Here is a 17730-nt window from a genome sequence, read left to right on the forward strand (position 1 = left end):
CCGTGCCGTGCCGTGCCCTGCCCCGGAGCCCCGGTACCTCTCAGCCGGGTCCTGCCCGGGCCGGGCTCCCCGGGCGGTGCGATGGCTGCACGCTCCTCCTCTGGCACCGCGGGCACCCGGCGCTGCCCCGCGGTGTCGGGCAGGCGGGGAGGGCAGAGCCGGGCCGGGCGGAGGAGAAGGGACCGGCACCGGGACCGGCACCGGCACCGCCGGGGCTCCGGGGTGGGGGGTGCAGGCGCCGTGGCCAGTCCCGTGGTCGAGGCCGGGCACACGGCGGGCACAGCCCGTGTCCCCCCGCCGTCCCCCAGCCAGCCGCTGGGCCCCGGAGCAGCTGCACGGCGCCGGGAAAGGCCCCCGCCCGCCCCGGGGCTGGGGGCGCGGTGGGCAGCGGGGGAGACCGGCCTTTGCACCGGGCAGGGCTGCGGGGCGGCGGGACCACCGGCACAGCAGTGCGCAGGGGCCGGGGCCCCGAGCTGGGGAGCAGCAGGCAGGAGCGCAGCATCCCCCCCCGGAGACCACGGACCCCCTTCTCCGGTTTTGAGCCTGTCCTGCCTGCGGCCCTGCCGTGTGCCCGGCGGCCCGGCCGCGCTGGGGCTGTGCTGGGGCCGCAGCTGCTGGTGCGGTGGCTCTGGGAGGGGCTGGGTGGTGGGACCGCGGCTTGGCCGGGGGCTGTCCGGGACTCTTTGTGTCTGTGACCACCCAGTGGGTTTGGGGGCCGTGTGATGTGCCAGCTACCCCTGGGCCCGTTCCCCACACACACGCCATCCACAGAACAAACCACGTCCATATGTGCGGCAGTGCCTGGCTGCGTGGCTCCCAGTAACGTAATTTAAATGTAAATACAGTTTCCCTTGAAGAAGGTGTAGCAGGCGGTGCAGGGAGTTCACCTGAATCTAATTCCAGCAGCCACCAGAGCAGCTGTTTCCAGATGACTGAACTAATCCCATCAAATCCCCAGAACAGACTGGCTCGCCGCAAAAGTTTCCTCCCGTCGCCTTCCTGCCTTGCCCCGCGCTCCCCGTGGGGCTGTGCTGGTTGTGCAGCACTTCCCTCAGAAGCGAGGGCGGGTGACGTCCACCCCTGGCTGGTGCATGAGAAATGCCCCCCCGAACCTCGCAAAGGCTCAGGTCGCTCCTGCTCCGCTCCGGTGAGCCGTGTGGCCGCACAGCCGGGCTCTGTCAGTGGGGAAGGCGACCCCGGCTCCCACCGCGGGGTCTCTCCTGAGTCCAGGATTCTGTGGCACTGCACGCACGGACGCTCAGGGAACATAGGTGGATTTGTGGCACTTTCCCCGCTTTGCCGGTGCTTGGTGCTTGCTCCGTTGCAGATAGGACATCCCCTGCTGCTGAGCTCAGTCCTGGGAGCAGGCCGTGCTGCACAGTGAGGAGGAACTCGCCTCCAGCTTTGTGGGCAAGTTGTACTCGCTCAGGCTCACGCAGGCAGCCGGTGACCTGGGTGTCTCTGCGGGACTGCTGCAGCGTGCCCGTGTGGCTTCCCCGCGTGCAGGAGCTGCTGGCTCTGCTGCATGCCGGCGTTCAGCAAGGAAGCCTCTGGTCTGTGGCTTCACTTTGATGCTAAAAGGACTGGGGTTTATTGGGGTTTTATTCGTTTGCTTCTCCAAAGATAATTCCGGGCAAATCTGCCTGCACCCTTGACGTCAGCCAGGGCTGGCCGTGGGGCACAGCAGCAATCCCTGCCGCATGCTGCCGCCCTTCCCGAGGAGCTCCCCCGGCCCCGCTGCCAGGGCCGCTCCGTGCAGCTGGCCAGAGCTGGCCTGGGGCTGTGACGGGGCTCCGTCCCTGCCGCAGGGTGAGGGAGTGCCGGAGCCGGTGGAATGAGCCAGGAGGAGGCTCTGGCAGCGGCCAAGCTGCCAGGGCTGGAAGCGGCCTGCGTCGCCCCGTGCCTCCATGCAGCTGCCGGAGCGGCTCCTGCACGCCTGGGGCGGGCAGTGGTGCTCAGCACCCAGCGGGCCCTCGCAGCACGGCAGTCTCCAGGGAAGGGTTGGCAGCTGAAGCCACCCACAAAGCTCTGTCGCTGATGCTGGGGCATGGCAGGACCCTTGCTCCTCCTGAGCTGCCAGACGACGCACCCTCCTGCCGCCCTTTCCCGCAGTTTCCAGTCCTGGGCACACCCCAGGACAGCTTCCCGGCGGAGCAGTCACACCGGGGCTACGCTGGACACTGCTGGAAACTGGGTCTTTAATAACATGAAGCGTGTTCTCACAGCCAGGCGTTCGCCCCACTGAGCCCTGGCAGTGCCAGGCTTCCCGCCACGCCGGGGTGACCTGACCGACCGCGGGCAGCGCCCGTCCCGGGCACACCATGGCGCTCCAAGGGGGGTTGGGTTGGGTTGGGTTGTGTGTTCCCCGGCACATGCAGCTCTGGTGGCGATTTGTGGGGTGACGGCACCCTTGCGAGGGTGGTTGATGCTGCGAGCAGCCAGCTTTTCCATGCGCTGACTCTGCTGCTGCTGCGCTGCGGGGCTGGACCGGGGCTGCTGCGTCCCCGGGTGGGTTTGGGTGTGGGGCGACTCCTGAGATCAGTTCCCCAGGGAGTTTCCTGTAGCTCTGTCCCAAGAGCGAAGCTTCCTCTTAACGAGGCAATACTCAAAGTGCTTTAAAGTCTATTGCAGACTCAGTATCGTCCAGAAAACGTTGCGCTGATTAGCTAAAGGGAAGGTGAAACACCGCAGGGAGCAGCAGGCGGGCGTTGCACCCTGCCACCCGTGCCTCTCGTTTCACAAGCGGTGCAGCTGCACGCAGTTTGGAGATCAGGCACAGCCTTGCTCACCGTGCAGAGACGGGCATCCTGGTCAGCCAGCACCACTGCCGCTCTGCTTGTCTCGCAATAAAGCTGTGTGAGCACCCAGAACAGGAGTGGAGTTAATGGCTCAATCTGGGACCCTTCGCTAGAGGATGTCTAGACACATCAGCCTCCAGAAAAGAGCTGCTTGCCATTTTCAAAATGCACTTACATCCACATATTGCCTTAAATTACCTTAAAAATTACAGATGTATGCTACAGCAAATACACTATATAGTTATGTCTGTGTCCTCCCCAGCATCACGGCAGGTGCCAGAGCTGTCCCAGCCCCGGAGTGGGACGTGCGGGACCGGGAGGGGAAGGGCTGGCTGCAGGAGCCGAGGCCGAGTGGGGCAGGAGGAGAGGTCTGGGGAGCTGGGGAGGAGGGGACCGCAGCAGGTGGAGGGCGAGGGGTCCCCGGGGCAGCTGGGGGTCCATGGTACAGACCCGCTGGAGGAACGTGGATGGGGCCCCTGTGCGCTCTGCGGTGCCAGCCATGGGGGGCCCCCTCGGCCCCAGCACAGCCCGCGGTGCCGGCCGTGGGGCCTCGGCAGTGCCCGACCGGCCTCTCTCCCCCAGAGTCACTACGTGGCCTGCATGGCTGCCATCCTGAGCCAGATGGACAAGGACCACTACAGCTCCTACATCAAGGCGTTCCCCTCCCGGCCCGAGCTGATGGTGAGTGCTGCCCCACGCAGTGAGACCTGGGCCCTCCATCGCCGGCACCTCCCTGCCTCTCCACCCCACGTCTCGGCTGGGCCGTCCCACTGGTCCCAGTGCCCTGCCTGCACCTGGCGCTGGTGCCACCTGCCCTGGGTGCCAGCACAGCCACATCCCCACTCCACGGAGGTGAAGCTATCGCTGTTGGGTGGCAAGGGCTGCTCCCAGCCCCGGTGCTCAACACAGCATCACCCCAGGAGGGCATCACGGTGCGCTCCTGACATCTCCTCCTCCCCGGCAGGACTTCCTCATGGAGACCTTCATCCTCTTCAAGGACCTGATTGGCAAGACGGTGTACCCGTCTGACTGGATGGTGATGAACATGGTGCAGAACCGGTGAGGACCTCTGTGCTGGGAGGGACCTGCGGGCAGACGTTGGGGCTGGATGTGAGAGCCTGCGGTGCCTTGCGGGGGCAGAGGGCATGCAGGCACTGCAGCACGGCTGTGCTGGGCAGCCTAAGGCTGGCTGAGCCCCCTCCAAATCCCCCTCGAACAGCACTGGGTCTGTGCTCAGGCTGGCTCAGGGCAGCTCCAGACGCTCCCCGCTCTGTCCTGGGACAGTCCAGCCCCATCTGGGAGCCGGGTGGTAGAGCCGCTCTCTGCAGCCCCATTGGTTGCTTGGGGGGCTCCCGGGGGGCAGCAGGAAGCTGATGCCAGACACCCCATCCCTCCTACTGTGGGCGTCTGCGCACAGCGTGGATGCCAGGCGTGCAGGACCGGTGCACCGGGGCAGCGTTCGGCCGCACCGCAGCGGGCAGCGAGGACCGGCTGGAGCGTGGATGCGGGCAGGAGCACGCTGTGATCCCCAGCCCCAGGGCACTGCGAGGACTGGCCCCGCCACTGCTCCTCGCCTCGCCAGCACGGGGACCCCCAGCCCGGCTCTCCCCCCGCTGCAGTTCGGCCCTGCCTGCGGGTCGGTGGGCAGGCAGCACGGCTGCCCTCCGCTCAGCGCCCCATGGCTGCTTGCCCCACAGGGAGTTCCTGCGCGCCATCAACCACTTTGCCGCGACCTTGACAGAGATGTTCCTGAGCAACAGCAGCTTTGAGCTGCAGGTGAGCAGGCGCTGCTCCGGCACCGGGGCTGCCTGTGCCCTGCGGGGACCAGGGGGCCGGGGAGGGGACCCAGCCCCCCATGCCACCCAGCCTGGCATTCATCCTCATGTTTTCACTGCAGCTTTGGAACAACTATTTCCACCTGGCCGTGGCTTTCCTCACCCAGGACTCCCTGCAGCTGGAGAACTTCTCCCAGGCCAAGCGCAACAGCATCCTGGCCAAGTGAGTCACCCTCGCCTTCGCTGGCCCTCCCTGGCCCGGCCACTTGCCAGCAGCGCCTCGGGGCTGAGCTCTGCAGCTCAGCTTCAGGTTCCTGCCCCAGCCTTCTGCCATGCCATGGGGTCGGGGATTTTGGGATGAGCCCATCAGACTGTGCTTGGGCCCCTGGCCTGGATGCTGCGTCCTGGGCTGCAGAGTGATGCTAACCAACATCTGTCCTGGCAGGTATGGGGACATGAGAGCCACGATCGGAGCTTCCATTCGGGACATGTGGTACAACCTAGGTGAGCCGCAGTGCCGCAGTGTGGCCAGCAATGAGGAGGTTTGGCGAGTCTCTGCAGGCTGGTGTTCATCAGCACTGTCCCCAGAGTGGGTGCTGGGGAGCGGGATGTTGCTGGTGTGGGGCATGGGAGCCTGAGGGCGTGAACGGGGTGTATGAGCCCGCAGGCACGCGAATCTGCAGGCATGCAAGTCTGTGGGACATGTGAGCCCGTGGGATGTGCAGTCTGTGGGATATGTGAGCCCGTGGGGTGTGCACATCTGCAGGCGTGGAAGGCCGTGTGTGTGCAAGCCCACAGACGCTGTGACCAGTCACGAACTCGCAGTCCCTGTCCCCTCTCCAGACTGGTGTCTGCCTGCAGCCCTGCCTTCCCGTTCCCTGGTCCTGCGGGATCCTGCCATGCCGTTTCCCCTGCACGGTGCGGGTCGTGCTGCCGGCAGCATCCCAGGGCCAGGCAGGGAGGACGCAGTACCTCGGGCACTCTCTGCCCCACGCCTAGCAGAGAGCAGGGAGCTGCGGGGAGCGTGTGGGGCAGCCCACAGCGCAGCAGTGGAGCAGTGACAGGTGCCTGCAGGCTCCTGCGTGGGTTGTTGACATGCGCCAGGGCCTCCAGGACATAGCACAGCCCCAGCTGATGGTCCCATAGTGTTTGCCGTGCTGTCCTGGCCATACAGTGTTACCTGCCTGCCAGCATGGCTGCCCCAGAGGATTGCCCGGCTCTGCCACGGCTGCCTGCCCCGGGGTGTGCAGACCTCCTCCCGGCACCACTCTCCCTCCTCCTCTTCCATGTGTTGCTGCCCATTCGCAGCCGTGGGGCCCCAGGCGGGGGCTGGCCCCGGGGGGGCAGGCTGCAGGAGCCCCCAGCCTTCCCTGTCCTCCCCAGGCCATCGCAAGATCGAGTTCATCCCGGGCATGGTGGGCCCCATCCTGGAGATGACGCTCGTGCCAGAGCTGGAGCTGCGCAAGTCCACCATCCCCATCTTCTTCGACATGATGCTCTGCGAGTACCAGCTGACCAAGAGCTTCAGCCGGGTGAGTGGCCAGGGCTGCGGCTGGGCCGTGGCAGGAGGCCGACGCGGCCGGATCCTGCTCCTCACCCCGGCTGGACCGTCCCTTTCGGGGTGGGTGGAGGCAATGCTCGGCCTCCCCTCTCTCATCCTGGGATGCGGGGCTGCAGGAGGGAGGGATGAGGGAGCTGGAGGGGACGTGAGGAGCAGGGAGAGCCGCCGGGTGATGCAGAGGATTTCCCAGGGACGAGCAGTCATCACCCACTCAGCCGGTCCCAGCACTGCCTGGAAACAAGAACACAGTGGGAGGGGGGAGGTCTGCATAAACCTCTGCATTTCCACTTGTCTTCCCTCGTTGCTGTGAGTTTTCTCCATGCAAAAGGCTTTTCCAGTTTATGATTAGGTGGCATTTGTCTCTTCTGAGCTGGAAGCCTTTCACCCTGTTGGGATGTCCCATGGGAGGAGAGGGGCTGGGATTGGCCTCGGAGCCATGGGTGACATGGGTCATGGTGGAGTCCCTTCCCCTGCCCGTGCTCACACCCGGGTCTGCAGCCACAGGAGAGCTGCGTTGGAGGAGCAGCGTGGGCACGGCTGGGCTCAGAGGACCTGAGGCCTTCGCAGGGGATGTCCCTGAGCCATCCTGCTGCAGCACAGGGGCTCTGCAGCTCAGCAGCCAACCATGGCAGCACCCCTGGCCCAGGGGAACAAGGTCCCCCAAGTTTGGGAAGTGCAGACCCCGGAGGGACCCAGCAAGGGGTACCAATGGGTACCAGCAATCAGACATCTGCTCCAGACCCCCCCATCGCATCCCATCCCATTGCATCCCATCGCATCCCATTGCATCCCATCGCATCCCATCCCATCGCATCCCATCCCATCCCATCGCATCCCATCCCATCCCATCCCATCCCATCCCATCCCATCCCATCCCATGCATGTGCAGGATTCTCCAGCCTTTTGGGTCCACCAGCTGCAGCCAGACAAACCCCACGAATCTGAAGGCTGAGCATCATCTGGGAGATGGGGGACCCCAGGCAGGCACAGCTCTGCCACTCCCGGCAGGGAAGGCTGTGGCTTTGGGGGGCACAGGGCACTGTCCAGAGGACCCCGGGGTCAGCTGGGGGATGGCGACGAGGCCAGCGCAGGAGCGGGACAGGGACCTGGAGAGCAAGTCAGGGACCTGCCTGTGCTGGGGAGCAGGTCAGGGACCCAGAGAGCAGGATGTGTCCCTGTCTGTGCTGGGGCAGTGTGGGGACTCGTCTGCACCAGGGAGCTGTATGTCCTGGGAGGGAGGACAGGGACCCGTCTGTGCCGGGCACTCCTGGGGGAAGGGGCTGCAGCAGCGGATCCTGGGGGCTGTTTGGGGGCCCGAGCTGGCTCCAGCCCCCGCAGACCCTCCCGTCCCAGTGCAGCAGCCCCAAGTCCCAGGGACTGCAGCTGCGGCAGCCTGGCGCCGAGCTCAGCACATCCTCGGCTCCTTGGCTGCGCTCATGCACATCTCTGCAGTTTGAGGACGAGATCCTGCGCAAGCTGGACAGCGAGGTGGAGGGCGGCCGGGGAGATGAGCAGTACAAGCAGCTTTTTGAGAGCATGTGAGTGTGCAGTGACATCCCCACAACCTTCCCTCCAGGGCATGACCCCTTGCTGTCCACCATGCTCCTGCCCCGGCTGAATCTCGGCCATCCAGCTCCTCCTCACGCTGTGCTCCCAACCAGAGCACGCTTCTCGGGGGCGCGGGACCTGAGAAAAGGCAGACTGCTGCTCGGTCACCAGCCAGCCTGCCCCTCCCCGCCCCCAGCAATGCCCCTGCCCCAGGAATTGCCCCTGCCCTGGGTGATGCCCCTGCCGTGCCCAGGCTCTGCTCTTGCCCCGTGATGCCCATCACAGATTCGCCTGCAGGGTGGCTGGAGCTTTCAAGTCTCTCCCCCGTCCCTGATGTACCTGTCGGGGCACAGCATGGGGCTTGCTCTGTCTTGCTGGAGACCAGGTGTTGCTTTTTGTCCCTGTTGGGGGGGCTTGGCTACGCCCTGCACCTTGGGGGAGCTGAGGTGGGGAATGGTGGGAGCATTGCAGAGCTGAGCATGCAGCGAGACCCATGACCTCCTCTCCTCCCCAGCCTGCTCAGCTGCTGCCAGAGACACCCTGAGCTGGCCAAGCCTGGGGAGAACTTCGTCGCGCTGGTGACTGGGCTCCTGGAGCGGCTCCTTGACTACCGGGCTGTTATGAATGACGAGAACAAAACCTACAGCATGAGCTGCACCGTCAACCTCCTGGTGGGCACCTGCCCCGTGGCCCCAGCTCCCCCAGGGCTCAGCCCCGTGGCCCCCCCAGGTCTCCCCAGGTCTCCCGGCACAGCAGAGATGGGGTGCACACAGTGCCAGCCCCAGTGTCCCCCGGAGGTGCTTGCTGGGAGGCACTGTGCACCTCCCCACTGCCCAGGGCAGCCCAGTGCCGGAGTGGGGACGGTCCTGGCAGCACCACGGCCCAGAGCAAAGCATGGGAGCATGGGAGGGGCTGCGGCACATGCCCCCTCCTTGGCCCACTGAAAACGGCCTCATCTGCTCTTCCCCAGAACTTCTACAAGGAGATCGACCGCCAGGCCATGTACATCAGGTGAGCGCAGCCCCGGGGAGCCCGGCATCGCCCCTGGGGTGAGCGGTCCCGGGGCCCCGAGCTGCCCCAGCCCCCGGCCCCAGGCACGTGGGATGGGGATGGCAGAGCAGCCGGGGGGGTTGGGGATGGCGGAGCGGCCGGAGGGGTTGGGCGCTGGGGGCTCTGCCCCCCACCTGGCTGCCAGCCCCATGGGGGAGCAGGGGCCGGACCCCGAGCCACGCCGGTCGTTGTGCCCCACGCTCGGTACCCTCGCTCCCAGGTACCTGTACAAGCTGAAAGACCTGCACGTCAGCTACGAGAACTACACGGAGGGAGCCTACACCCTGTTGCTGCATGCCCGGCTCCTCAAGGTGGGACACGGGGGGGGCTGCGGGGGCCATGGGAGCCGCCCAGCCGGGGCCCGAGGGCTCGGCATGATGGGCCCCCGCTGCCTCTGCACAGTGGTCAGACGAGGCGAACACAGCCCCCATGCAGGGCTTGCACAGCCCCAGCCTGCACACCCAGCGCCAGCTGAAAGAAGCTCTCTACAACCAGATCATCGACTACTTCGACCAGGGCAAGGTGAGCGCGGGCAAATGCCCCCGGCAGCCCCCCTCGCCCCGGCCAGCTGGCGGGAGCTGGGCTGTCCCAGGGCAAGCCTGGTTCCCCGGCCACTGCTGCCTCCTGCTCCAAGCCCCCAGCCACAGCACAGCCCGTCCACTCTCCCCGCTGCTGTGGTGGGGCTGGAGCTGCCCCACAGCGAGCCCGGGCTGGACGGTTCAACCCCACAGCCGCCTGGCTGCCGCGGCTGGCCTTCCCCCCGGCCCGGCCCAGCCCGGCCAAGCCCAGTCTCAGCCCCCAGCCCCATCACTGCCCGGGGGGGCAGCAGCTGGGGACAGCGGGAAACCGAGTCCCGCTGCTGCCCACCAGCACCCGGCCAGACCACTGGCCCGCATGGGGAGAGCCCGTCCCTCCTCGCCGAGGAGCAGGGGTGCAGGTGCCCCCGCAGACGGGGCGGGTCTCCTCTGGAAGCCCCCTGTGCCCCCTGCTCCCGCTCACCCCACACCATGGGGCCCCTGCCCTGGCCCCGTCCCCTGCAGATGTGGGAGGAGGCCATCCACATCTGCAAGGAGCTGGCGGAGCAGTACGAGAGCGAAGTCTTCGACTACGAAATGCTGAGTGACATCCTGGTGAGTGCCCGGCCGGGCAGGGGGGGCAGCTGCTGGTGGAGCAGGCGAGCCGTGGGGAGAGACGGGGGGGTCTGCAGCGCTGCTGACCCATGGCAGGGCCCTGATCTGTCCCCATTCCTGCCCCTGTCCCCCTGCAGCAGCGGGAAGCCAAGTTCTACGAGAAGATCCTGAAGGTGCTGCGGCCCAGCCCAGACTACTTCGCCGTGGGCTACTACGGGCAAGGCTTCCCCACCTTCCTCCGGGTAAGCGGCTCCCAGCCGCCCCGCAGCCAGCACCGCGCCAGCAGCCGGCACGCTGCGCCTGCCCAGGCTGGTGGCCGTGGCCATCTCGGGGCGGCACCCTGCGAACCGAGCTCTGTCGTGCCCCGCTCCCTCGGGACGGGGCTCCTCGCCGACCGGGTCCCACGGCCGAGCGCTCCGGCCAGGCTAACCCCGACTGGGAGAACCTGAGCAGGTCTGGCAGCGCTTGGGGTCCCTGCCCGCTGGGATGGAGGTGTCCCCAGGGACGGGGCGAGGGGGCACAGCGGGGAGCTCGGTGCCTGCTGGGAGACAGGCTGGCTCGCTGTGGGGTGCGGCACAGGGTGTGTGCGCCTGTGCTGTTCAGGTGTGCTGCTTTTAAAACAGGGATTTGCCAGGGTCGGAACAGGATCTTGGCCAGAAGCGAAAAGCACAGAGTGAGCGGCAGGCGAGAAGCCCCTGCTCCTCCAGATCCCGGTTCCCTTCCCGGAACCCTCCAGGAGCGCTGCCCCTCCAGCTCTCGGCCCGTGCTCCAGCAGCACGGAGGGTCGTGTGTGCAGCGCATCCCCCCGGTCCGCCTCCTTCTTATGAAAGAACTGATGAAACGTCTCACATTAGCAGCTCTCACTTCGCGTGCGCTGCCAGTCCTGCCCAGCCCAGGTGCCAGCCGGGCGGCGGACGTGACCATGGCCCTGGGTGCCACCTGGCTCCACCAGCGCCCCGGGAGGACCCTCCTCTTCCCAGCACGCGCCGCACTCTCTGCCCCTAAGGCAGCAGATCGTCCTGTCGAACCTTCTCCGAGGACGAGCGGCGCGGCGGGGCGGGCTCTGTCCCAAAGCTGCTCTCCTCCGTGCCCTGACCCGCACGCGCCTGGCCGTGCCTGCACCCCTCCGGCACGGGGCAGTGCCAGGTCCAGGCAGGTTTGGCTTTCTGGCGGGCACCCTCCCCGTGCCTCCCACCACTGCCTGTGCTCTGCACCGTGTCGTATCTGGGGTGCGGGGAGGGATGTCTGTTGTATGGCACCTGTGGTGCAGAGATGGGTCTGTGCTAACGGTGCTGTTTTGGGTGCCTCCAGAGTCACTGCGGGACCCTCGCCCCGCCGACCCTCTCCCTGTCCCTGCAGGGCGATGCTGTAGGCAGGGGTTTGCTCAGCACCTCTCCCTGTTCCTGTGCTGGCCAACAGGCTCCCGGCGTCCACCCGTGAGAGCAGGGTTTGTCTTTCTGGACGAGAGCAAAGTGTTTCACCCCCGTTCACGCCTGTTACATTCCTTAGGTTTTTAATCCACTCAGATATAAGTTGGTATGCTTGGTGGGCTTCTTCCATCCAAAGTGTTCATCCTTATTTTCCTACCCTGCTGTTTTGGCCACAGCGAGGGTGGCATGATGGTCACAGAGGTCACGGTACGTTTCAAGGGCCCCTTGCCATTTCCTGGGTGGTTTCTGCATCCACTGGCCACGGACCCTGGTCACTGCGTGCCTCGCCAAAGACCTTCGCTCCAGAACCCCGGCTGTCCGAGCCAGCCTGTCCTTTAATTCATTTTTCCTCCAATTTCTGGGCTTGGGGAAATATTTTTTTCAAGAGGGGGGTCTCCCAGTCAGCTGGGGGCTCAGCCTCGTTGGCACCTGCACCCCTAACGCGCTGGGGCTCGCTGCAGCTGGAGCACAGGGCCAAGGGCTCCCTGGCCCCACTCCGCAGTATGCTGGGATGGGCTGCCATCTTCCTCCCCCACAGAACAAGGTCTTCATTTACCGGGGCAAGGAGTACGAGCGCCGGGAGGACTTTGAGATGCGGCTGCTGAGCCCCTTCCCCAATGCCGAGAAGCTGAAGAGCACGTCTCCACCCGGCCAGGACATCACCGGCTCCCCGGGCCAGTGTATCCTCCAAGCACGGGGACGGGGCTGGGAGGGCGGCTCGTTCCCTGTGCCATCGCCCCCAGCGCGGGTCCTGCAGACACCCCTGGGGCTGTCCCCATCCAGGCTCTGGGCCCCTCTCCCCCACAGCCCCCGTCCCCCACGGTGTGCGCCCGTGGTTCCTTCACTCCCGCAGATATCCAGTGTTTCACCGTGCAGCCGGTGGAGGAAGCCAAGGTCCGGTTCAAGGACCGCAGCATCCCGGAGCAGATCACCAAGTGAGTGCCCCGGTGCGGAGGGGGTGCACCTGCCCTGCTCCCCCCACCCCCCGCCCCGCTGCTACAGGGGGACCACTCCCATGCTCTGCCCCCTCCCTCTGCAGCTTCTATAAAGCCAACCACGTCCAGAAGTTCAGCTACTCACGGCCCTTCAAGAAAGGCCCAAAGGATCCAGACAACGAATTTGCAGTGAGTGCTGGTGGGGGCTGCTGGGCCCCCCAGCTAGGAGGGACGGGGAGAGCTGGGGGGGCCCTCTGAGGAGCCTGGTGTCCAGAGGTAGGGGATGCAGGAGAGATGGGGTGTCCCCCCAGTCCTGGGATGGGGAAGGTGGTGGTCCCATGCCCATGGGAAGGGAAGGTGGGAGCCCCCTGCCCCACGGGGCAGCCAGGGGTGTCCCAGGGTGATGGGGAGGAGGGTGGTGGGATGAATGCTGCTCTCCCCACAGACCATGTGGATCGAGCGAACGACCTTCATAACAGCCTACCCCCTGCCCGGCATCCTGCGCTGGTTTGCAGTGACCTCCACCACCACGGTGAGGAGGGACGCGTGGGGGAGGAGCGGGCCCCTCCCAGGGCATCCCTTCCCCAAGCAGCACCACAGACCCCGGATCCAGGCGGGCACACTGCCCCCAGCCCCTTCCAGGCTTCCCGAGCTCAAGTGGCTGAACCCGGGGTGCAGGGAGCACGTCCCGCCTGGTACCCCCACCAAGCTCCTGCCCCGCTCCCTGCATCCCATCGGTCCCTGCTCTCCATGCAAACCTGGTCCAGCCCACCCAGTGCTTGAGCCCCAAACCCTGTGATTCCCAGCTCACCCCCGTGTCCCCGCGGTCCCTTGGGTGCGTGGCCTGGGGCAGCGTCTGCGGCGGAGCAGCACAGCTCCCGCAAGCACCCTCTGCCTGCAGAATGGGGTGCGAGCACGGTCCCCTTCCCTCCGCAAGCACAGAGCCCGGCTCCCAGCCCTGCCCCGCGGTGGGGGATAACCCTCCTTTGGCATTGCCTTGGCCCCCACTGCCGGGGCTGATCTCAGGCCTATGCCACACGTCCTCGGGCCACGGGGAAGGGTTTCTCTGCCGATAGCGGGCATGGAGACCCCACCACCACTCAGGGCACTGACCACCTCCGTTGGCTGGTACCCGTGGCATCAACCTGGTGACAGGGACTGGTTTGCGTGGCTCACCCACCGGGATGCACATCATCTGGGGACAGCAGGAGACCGTGTGTGGGGAGCAGCAGAGGCGCTGGAGGGGTTTCAGCAGACCGCTGCTACTTCTGGCGCTGCTGACAACAGCTCCGCGCGTGGGTTTTACACCTCTGTCAGATGGAGGTTCTTGGCCAAAGCCCAGGGTGTTTCAAGTGCGGCAGCAATGAAGACGTGTGAAATGCTCTAGCTGGGCTGTCACAGGACAGCTGTGCTGCGCGGCGACCGTACGGCTGCCTCGGTGCTGCCACACGCACACGTCTGCTGCAGTGCTCGGGCTGTGCACGCTGCTGTTGCACTGCTGCCCCCCAAGACGACGGCGTTTGCCCGAGTTTCCCATAAGCTCACGCCGAGCTGTCGTTGCCACACGTCTGTCACCTGGCCTGCGGCCTCCTGCCTGCAGGTCTAACCCTGCCAGCGCCTCTGCTCGGAGCCGGGGACCGGCACTTCCAGTGCTCCCCCGTGAGCCCTCGGCTCAGTTCAGGCAGCTGGTGCCAGGGGTCCGAGGGGCTTCGTGGGGTGAGATGTGAAACCCTGGGGTCTCCCTCCTGCGAGGCCGGGGAGAGACCACCCTGCCGACCCGCACCAGGACGGGCAGGTCTCTGGGCCAGCCGGCTGCTGACCTGTCCTCCCTCCCTGGGCACAGACCATCATCTCCCCCCTGGAAAACGCCATCGAGACCATGATGAAAACGAATGAGAAAATTATGAGTGAGATCAACCGGCACCAGAACGACCCCAGCCTGCCCGTCAACCCACTCTCCATGCTGCTCAACGGCATCGTGGACCCTGCCGTCATGGGTGGCTTTGCCAAGTACGAGACGGTGAGGACACACGGGTACTCCACCAGAGCCGGTGCGGGCACTCTCGGGGCTGGCGGCCGCAGGCACTAGCACACTTCACGCCATTCCCTGCCTGCGTGGAGCCGAGCCAGCCCATCAGTGGGACTGAGAGGAGGTTGTTGCAGGCCTTTTTCCAGGAGTCTTACCTGCAGGAGCACCCTGAGGATGAGGGGAACATCGAGAAGCTGAAGGACCTGATCGCCTGGCAGGTACAGCCTGCAGCATCCCTCCAGGGGCCGGAGGGGACAGCTGCCCTGGGGCGCCAAGTGCCCAGCGTCCCGGTCCCAGGGGAGCCCCACGAGCCCAGGCAGACCTGTCCCCATTCTCCTGCAGACCCCGTTGCTGGCAGAGGGGATCCGGATCCACAGGCGGAAGGTGACGGAGGACCTGCGGCCCTTCCATGAGCGCATGGAGCAGTGCTTTGTGCAGCTGCGGGCCAAGGTGGAGAGCCAGTACGGGGTGCGGGAGATGGTGAGTACCGGGGGCAGGCACAGTGCGGGCACGGCCAGGGCTGCACGGGTGGTGCGTGGCAACCACGGGATGACACTGGACAAGCCAACGCAGGTCTGGAGCTGGAGGGAACAGTTTGATGGGGCCACAGCTGCAGCATCAACAGGGTGATGGGCACTGTGCCTGGGGGACCTTGGGATCCCTGCCCGGCCTGGGGGGGACAGCACTGCCATGGGGTGGCTGATAGTGGCACAAAACCAGGGCCCGGCAGAGAGGGCACTGCTGGCCCCGGCTGAGCCAAGGGAAGGAGAGGGGAGGCTCTGCACTCCCATCCCTCCTGGCTCACTCTCATGCTCCCTGCACTCTCAGATCTGCTTCGAGGAGCGGCGGAGTGGACGGCCCCGGTCCATGGTGTGGGGACCTGACTGGGACCGGCTGAGCCATGCTGGAGACAGGCAAGTGCTGTGGTGGGGAGCGCTGGCCCCAACCCCCCCCCCCCTTACTGCCCTCACTCCTCCCTGTGGGCCCTGCTGAGCTCGGCCAGAGACGGTGCTGGTGCCTGGCTGAGGGCGGCTACTCCTGGCCATGGTCCAGCTGGCCCATGGCGTAGCCCTGCTCCCCATTTCCCCTGCCGCCCACCTGCCCCTCACCAGCCACAGTTGCTCCACAGCCTGGAGGCAACCCTGACCCCAAAGCCTGTCCCTCGCACCTCCGAGAGCGAGGACCGCAGGAACGAGCGCAAGGAGAAAAGCACCAGCACCTTCTTCGGGTACCGGCGGCAGGACCTGCACCAGTCCATCTCGGAGCTGCCGGAGCCCAAGGTGATGTTCGGCACAGCCCTGGTGCCTCCCCTCCTCCCCGGGCACCCGCTCACGCTCCCCCAGGCGTCCTGCTGCACCTGCGGCCCCAGCTCCTGGGTTCCCCGGGCTGCGGGTGCTTCCATGCAGCCTGGCCCCCCCTCAGGCGCTGAGCCTCCCCTCTGCACCCCAGAATGAGAGGCGGAGACTCTCCCGCAACATGAGTGAGAGCACCCTGGGCAGCTCTGACGGGAAACAGCCCCCACCAAGCCGAGATGCCACTGGTGCTCAGCCCAGCGCAGCAGGTACTCCCCACCACGACTGCCGGCCCGGGATGCTTTCCCAGCCACCCCCCGCCCCTGGCATGGCTGGGGGGGGGGCACCTCCCCGGTCCCTACAGCCACCAGCAGCATCCAGCCCTCGTCCCCACGAGCAGGGCTGTGCCCCCACCCCAGCACAGACACCCGCACCCCCTTGCCCCATCCCCACAATGGCGCAGGCGTGTCCCGCAGCTGGGAGCAGGCAGGGAGCTCTGGGTACCGAAAGCACAGCCAGACCCCACGCAGCTTGCGTGTCCCCCACCAAACGCTCCCCGCGGAGCTGCCGGCCGTTGATCTCGGACCTGGTGCCGCTGGATCTCGGTGCTGAGATCAGCCCCCAGCGGGAGCCAGCCCCTTCCTCCCGGCTGGGCTCGCACCCCACGCCACCCCCAGCCCCTCTGCCCAGGGCTGCAATGGTCCCGCACGTGGAGACCTGGCCCTGGCAGCCCAGGGCATCCGGCAGCCCAGGCCCCCCCCAGGGCCGGGTGTCTGCCCAGCCCACCTCCTCTGCCCGTGCAGGCCTGCCCCTGTCTCCCACCGGTTTCGGTGGCCGTGTGAAGAGTGCCAGCAAGGCCCCGCCGCTGCCCCGCAAGATCAGCCCCACCGTGTACGAGACGTTCCTGGAGCACAGCGATGCTGCAACCGGAGGGAAGGTACTACCTGGCCCCGCTGCCCCCTGCCCCTGCCGCCCCCCGCCCCCAGTAACGGCCCTCTCTGCTCGCAGGCGTCCGCACCGCTGACAGCAGATGGAAATAAAGGGCTGAAGTCGCCACCACCTCCGCCACCGAAATCCAAGCGAATGTCACAGCTCTGACCTGTGCCCGCCTGCAGCTGCACCGTCCGCTCGCGGCCACCCCTGCCCATGGGGACGGAAGAGCCCGCGGTGCCGCTGCTCCCAGCCGGTTGCTGGACTAACAGCCCTGCTTGATCCTCGCCTGCCGGACCACCCCTCACCGCCCTCCCTTGCAGTATTTACACCAGAAGCACCCAGCACAGCTGTGGGACTCCCAGTGCACCCCGGCAGCCAGGGCAGCGCAGGGCACCGCCGTCCTGCGTCCAGCCAGGTCTGGCGATCGCCACGCTCCAGGTGCCCCCCAGGGCTGGGACTCACCTGCCCTCGGGGGCTTCCCACCCCCACTGCTCTGCATCGGCCCCCGGCCGCGCTCGCGTTCCTGCCAAGGCGAAGCAGCTCGCGCCAGCCCGTGCCAGGATGTCTCTCCCGCAGAGCTGTGCCGAGCTCCCACCCACGCAGCCCCCCCAGCGGCGCGACCACTGCACCAGAGGATTTTTCTCCCTCTGCCCTGAACTGCCCATGGACCACGCAGGGCGACAAGCCGGCACGTGCCGAGCTCTTCCCTTCCCTCCTGCTCTCTGCCCCAGGGGCAGCTCCTGTCCCTCGGCCACCCACCCCATCCTGCAGCACCAGGACAAACGCTTCTGGCCCAGGCACTCTGCACGGGAGCAGGCCTGGGCAGCGTCGCGCTTTGCAGTGCCAGCTCTCCTGCCGGTATCTGGCTTTGCAGCCCTGCCTGTGCCAGGCTGGTGCCGCTGCCTTGGCCGGCCGTGCAGGGCTCCAGTCCCGGCCTCCCTGCTGCAGCAGGCCACGGCCACCTAATAAAGGACTAACACATCAGCTGGGCACCCTGCGGTGAGGCTGAAAACCCTGTGTGCACCCCAGCACTCGTCCCTGCCCACGCACAGCCCAACCGCGGGCCTTTCCACGGCCAGGCACCACGCCGGCACAGCAGCCCAGCACCCTGAAGAGTGGGGACTCGCCCTCCTGCAGCCCGGAGCCCCACAGCAGGCAAAACCCACGAGAACCTGGTGCTGCTGGGGAGCACACCCGCTCTCCCCTGGCTGGGTTGTGCCGGGTCTGGCGCGGTGACTGCCGGCACGCT

At 66.6% G+C, this 17730-nt stretch overlaps 1 protein-coding gene across 3 annotated transcripts in view; it reads left to right on the forward strand.

Annotated features, from left to right (window-relative positions):
• The window catches only part of LOC142601829 (dedicator of cytokinesis protein 2-like), a 75544-nt gene extending 58080 nt beyond the window's left edge, over positions 1 to 17464 (forward strand). Inside the window, exons 29-53 of one of the 3 annotated variants that reach the window (XM_075752921.1) lie at positions 3381 to 3479; positions 3763 to 3857; positions 4496 to 4574; positions 4696 to 4796; positions 5019 to 5077; positions 5957 to 6105; positions 7587 to 7672; positions 8197 to 8353; positions 8653 to 8693; positions 8953 to 9043; positions 9135 to 9254; positions 9773 to 9862; positions 10000 to 10104; positions 11831 to 11972; positions 12146 to 12227; positions 12332 to 12416; positions 12673 to 12759; positions 14071 to 14247; positions 14391 to 14474; positions 14599 to 14736; positions 15085 to 15170; positions 15386 to 15536; positions 15706 to 15817; positions 16352 to 16485; positions 16557 to 17464. In XM_075752921.1, the coding sequence (XP_075609036.1) occupies positions 3381 to 3479; positions 3763 to 3857; positions 4496 to 4574; positions 4696 to 4796; positions 5019 to 5077; positions 5957 to 6105; positions 7587 to 7672; positions 8197 to 8353; positions 8653 to 8693; positions 8953 to 9043; positions 9135 to 9254; positions 9773 to 9862; positions 10000 to 10104; positions 11831 to 11972; positions 12146 to 12227; positions 12332 to 12416; positions 12673 to 12759; positions 14071 to 14247; positions 14391 to 14474; positions 14599 to 14736; positions 15085 to 15170; positions 15386 to 15536; positions 15706 to 15817; positions 16352 to 16485; positions 16557 to 16646 (2640 nt within the window). In that variant the 3' untranslated portion in view covers positions 16647 to 17464. Of the gene's footprint in view, positions 1 to 3380; positions 3480 to 3762; positions 3858 to 4495; positions 4575 to 4695; positions 4797 to 5018; positions 5078 to 5956; positions 6106 to 7586; positions 7673 to 8196; positions 8354 to 8652; positions 8694 to 8952; positions 9044 to 9134; positions 9255 to 9772; positions 9863 to 9999; positions 10105 to 11830; positions 11973 to 12145; positions 12228 to 12331; positions 12417 to 12672; positions 12760 to 14070; positions 14248 to 14390; positions 14475 to 14598; positions 14737 to 15084; positions 15171 to 15385; positions 15537 to 15705; positions 15818 to 16351; positions 16486 to 16556 lie in introns of those variants that run through there. The other 2 variants (XM_075752922.1, XM_075752923.1) reach the window with 2 other exon arrangements.
• Positions 17465 to 17730: the final 266 nt, after the last annotated feature.

This window comes from Balearica regulorum, chromosome 4 (genome assembly GCF_011004875.1).
Source record: "Balearica regulorum gibbericeps isolate bBalReg1 chromosome 4, bBalReg1.pri, whole genome shotgun sequence".
NCBI classification, from domain to species: domain Eukaryota; kingdom Metazoa; phylum Chordata; class Aves; order Gruiformes; family Gruidae; genus Balearica; species Balearica regulorum.